At 38.1% G+C, this 4,472-nt stretch overlaps 1 protein-coding gene and 1 pseudogene across 1 annotated transcript; both read right to left on the bottom strand.

The window, feature by feature from the left end:
- LOC107683347 (alpha-1,3-mannosyl-glycoprotein 2-beta-N-acetylglucosaminyltransferase-like) overlaps positions 1-919 on the bottom strand; it is a 6,767-nt pseudogene extending 5,848 nt beyond the window's left edge.
- A 990-nt stretch (positions 920-1,909) lies between these two features.
- LOC107683376 (uncharacterized) lies at positions 1,910-3,779 on the bottom strand. The gene is made up of 2 exons (XM_016479425.1): positions 2,776-3,779; positions 1,910-2,372 (listed from the first exon to the last, which is right to left on the bottom strand). Exons 1-2 carry the CDS (start codon positions 3,439-3,441, stop codon positions 2,310-2,312), a joined length of 729 nt encoding a protein of 242 aa, XP_016334911.1. The 5' UTR covers positions 3,442-3,779; the 3' UTR covers positions 1,910-2,309.
- Between the last annotated feature and the right edge of the window lie 693 nt (positions 3,780-4,472).

Raw genomic sequence — 4,472 nt, forward strand, 5'->3', positions numbered from 1 at the left:
AATCAGATAAGAGTAACTGGAGAGTCAGCGAGAGGCTCATTTGATTGGCTACAAGAAGAAGGTGGCCCCGCCCTCCCCTCACACTTTTGTGCCAAAATTGTAAGCGCAGAGAAAAGAAAGACGGAGCTGTACATATCGGTTTATTTCGGGAACTTTTTGCCCCACATGCACAACAAGTCATTTAGACATTTGCAACAGTTAGTTTTGTACACATACAGATTGGTTCTATGCAGTCAATCCGTTTTGCAGTTCTTTAAACTGTTGTTTTCGCTTGCAAATCACTGTTCACAGGCTTGCAGTGCTTTTGACCGTCTTTTGGCGAAAAAAACGTGCCAAAAGTGTAAGCGCGGAAAAATGGAAGTCAGAAGCATGCAGATCATATTTATTTTGCGTTAGCATGAAGCTGCAGTTTCACAATACATGAATTACACTTACGAGTAACAGTAAAATGCTGCAAATATTTTTTTCTTGCGCTTGAAACACGATTTACATCTTTACAAAGCTTCTGTTGCGCATGCAAATTTAATTTACGCTTACAGTCTTATGTACACTTCCACAAATATTACCCTGCGTATGCAAATCTTTTTGACGTCATTCTACCTTCATAGTAAGAGACTAAACCGGACGGTTCATCACATATAAGAGTTTAAACAACACCAGAATGCGTAAAAAATGCCAACATATCTGACTTACATGAGTCAACGCGCTCTCATACTCTGACATGTTTCCCTTCTTCTTTAGTCTGCCAATATATTAATTCTTCCGTCACATTAATGATTATGTCCCATTTCAACTAATCTAAGTAATTTATATGAATCTAATGTGGAACAGACTTTAAACAATCATTAATTTAAAGCACAGTAAACTTTCTGCCTTCGCGTATAGTATACCCTTCAAGCTTCGCTCTAGAATGCAAGAGTGCTTGACTTCCGGGTGGCGTCATTTGTTAGGAAGTTCCGCCCCCTCCCGTCACTTAAAAGGAGCTGCGCTTACCTTAATAACGTGTACATACAACGCATTTCATTTGTGTTCATGGCAGGTGAAAGGTTAGAGGTAGGGTTTCGACCTCTGGATATACGGGACTATAAGGCCTCGTGGTGATTATGCTGATCCCGCGAAATTTATTAGTAGGGTCTCTGGTGAGGATCCTGTTACAGAGGTGGAAAACAGGTGTCCTCCTCAATTAGAAAAGCCATGTGCCAGATATAAATAGGAACTTATGAATTTCATTAAATCATAAAATGATCCCACAGTCATTGTATGTCTGGATATCAACTGTAATTTAGAGTTTTCTAAGCCTGGAAATTCAACTCCCCTGTTAAGATGCATTAAAATATTAGGATTCAAGATTTTTGAGGATTATAGGATTAATTCCTGACATGCAAATAGAAATCCAATACAGACAGACAGACAGACAGACAGACAGAGAGACAGACAGACAGACAGACAGACTGACAGACAGACAGACAGACAGAGAGACAGACAGACAGACAGACAGACAGACAAGAGAGACAGACAGACAGACTGACAGAGAGACAAGAGAGACAGACAGACAGACTGACAGAGAGACAGACAGACAGACAGACTGACAGACAGACAGACAGACAGACAGACTGACAGAGAGACAAGAGAGACAGACAGACAGACAGACAGACAGACTGACAGACAAGAGAGACAGACAGACTGACAGAGAGACAGACAGACTGACAGACAGAGAGACAGACACAGACAGACACAGACAGACAGATAGATAGATAGATAGATAGATAGATAGATAGATAGATAGATAGAAAATAGAGCCAGATTGGGCTCTACTTATATTTGTTGATCCAGATTCAAATCTCAAGATACTTTTTTTGTTATTTTTAGGATTGTAGAATTAATTCCTGACTCAAAAAAAAAAAACACATTCTTGATTCCATTTTTTTATTATTATTATTATGTGGCCTATTTACACAAAATCAAACAAGCATTGCAGCATCAGTTTCCTTTTCATTCTTGTTCATAAACATTTAAAAAAGTTATTATTAGAAAAGCTGATTATGGTCAGCAGTTTGGTAATATAGTATAATAGCAATAATAGTTTCTTCCTCCACAAAGGGAACATTTGGGTGGCAATAACAGTGCAAAATCAAGCAGACAGTGTATAAAACAATACAATACAATACATTCCATAAAGCTGAAGTGAAGAAGACAGCGCATGAAAGAACATAAGAGTACAATTACTGACATTTCGCATCTATGAAAGTGCATTTGTGTGAAGTGCATGCCATCCATATTGTCTTTAGAAGAAAAATCATTTCCCAGGTTCAACTCCTTCCAGTGTCTTGATCCTCATGATGTTCAGAAGTACATTTGACACACTTATCAAACTACAAAAAAGAAAATATAGTATTATAGCCAACATAATTACACAACATGTACTACAGTAGCAGTTCCTGTTGTTCCCGTTTCTGACTCTTAAAACATATACTCTATGTACTTTTATACTGGAAAATCCTCCTTTATTAATAGTTTTGAATTGCATGACGTCAATTATTACCTGGAGATTTATTTCAAATGTAGAAATCAACTGAATGCAAATTCTTTCCTGTGAGTATTTGTGTATTAGTGTGGCTGTATAAAAGGAATAACTGCATTTAATTGAAATAATTGGAGTCTGTCAATGCTTAAAGTGGAAAAAATACTTAAGAATCATCTAGCCTGTATAAAACTATAGGCAAAAAAAGGTTTGACTTCTTGTGACCTTTTAAAACCACACTGGCGACAACTTACATCCGGATGAAGCTGGTTCCAGCCTATTCCAAGTTCCCGCACACTGTCTGACACTGCGGTTGTTATATATATCAGTTTATTCTTTAAAATCCACAATAAGCCAAGAGAAAACAATGGATTCACATTACTGTGGTTCAGCGTGCTCTTACTCCGAGCGCAAACTACACAAATACAAGTCCATGGATACTCTGAGTTTAGTTTTCGTAAATACGTGCCATCCAGTCGAAGAACCAGGCTGTTTTTGGATAAAACAGCTTTTGGATAACGTTGGGATTTAAAAGCAAAAGTATTGTCCGACGTCAGTTTCGTCTTTGGCCACTGATTTGGTTCACTTGATACTTTCATAGTTAACATTTTGTTGTCAGTCTTTAGGGAGCTTTTGAGCAGAAGATCTTTGGATTCACCATTTCTTCTCGAAGATTTTCCTGAACAGCCCGTTTCAAATCGCGCAGTAGCGGACAAAACTCCGGGAATCTCCACTCGCTCCCTGTGGAATATGAATCCCCAAAGAGAGCGAAAAGAAGATCTGACCGAATCTCCACATGTCATCCCGAGCCCGTACACCGAAGCTGGAGGCCGCTTCTTGTTCGCCTGTTTTCGGGCGAGGATATTCCCCTGACACCGGAGAACTGCTGACAGGGCTGAAGCGGAGGGCGTCGAAGCCATCGCACTTTCTTTTGGGACTCTTGTGGTCCTTTTAAATGCAGTACTCACGATTAACGCCGACTAAATTCACTTTTGGGTGCTGAAAGAGGGGTTGAGCGACCCCAGAGCCCGAATTTGACTCTGAATGGCTCAATGTACCCAGCGTTATCCTCGCTACAAGACTTGCGTCAGATCGAGGGGTGCTGGTTATTCAACCCGCATGCGTGCAAAAGCATGTAACGTTAGGCCTTCACATGCCCCCCTCGTGTACACGGTGTGCGAATTATACGGTTATTTTTGAGAGGAACCTTTAATTTTAAGGCACTTGCAAGAAATCAGGAAAATGAGGTCAACTCCTTCGGGCACCCTAATTTTAAACATTATATAGGCTATGTGAAATGTACATTTATAATAATGATAGTAATAACCAGTGTTGGGGTAATATATTACAAGTAACGCAAGTTACGTAATCAGATTACTTTTTTTCAAGTACCTAGTAAAGTAACGCATTACTTTTTAATTTACAAGAGAATATCTGAGTTACTTTTTCAAATAAGTAACGCAAGTTACTTTTTTTTTTCAATTTATTGATTGACAGCTCTCCTGTCCCCATGTTGAGAGAAATCAGATGTTACTGTAGTTCTAAAATAAATATGAATATGCATTGCATTACTTTTAAAAGTAACTTTCCCCAACACTGGTAATAACATATTTACGATTTGTCAATGATCCAGTTCAATAATCGCTCATGGTTACCTGACGAGAACACGATTTCTGCTAGTCAATTTCTTTTCGAGAGCGTTTGTTTAACTTTTTTATATATATATATAAAAACAAATTTAACAATTTGTACACAAAATATATAAATAATCATCTCCCAATTTACCAATAAAATATACAGTATAATATACAATATTTGTATGTATACAGACCATTTAAAGAGCACAAATATAGCCTCTAACCTATATTAAAGACTGAAACTGACAATTTGGCAGAATCAACCATTGGGCTAAATGTATTAGTGTTATCCATATTGTCCAAATTTTGCAATT

This window comes from Sinocyclocheilus anshuiensis, unplaced genomic scaffold (genome assembly GCF_001515605.1).
Source record: "Sinocyclocheilus anshuiensis isolate Anshui unplaced genomic scaffold, SAMN03320099.WGS_v1.1 scaffold1170, whole genome shotgun sequence".
NCBI classification, from domain to species: Eukaryota; Metazoa; Chordata; class Actinopteri; order Cypriniformes; family Cyprinidae; genus Sinocyclocheilus; species Sinocyclocheilus anshuiensis.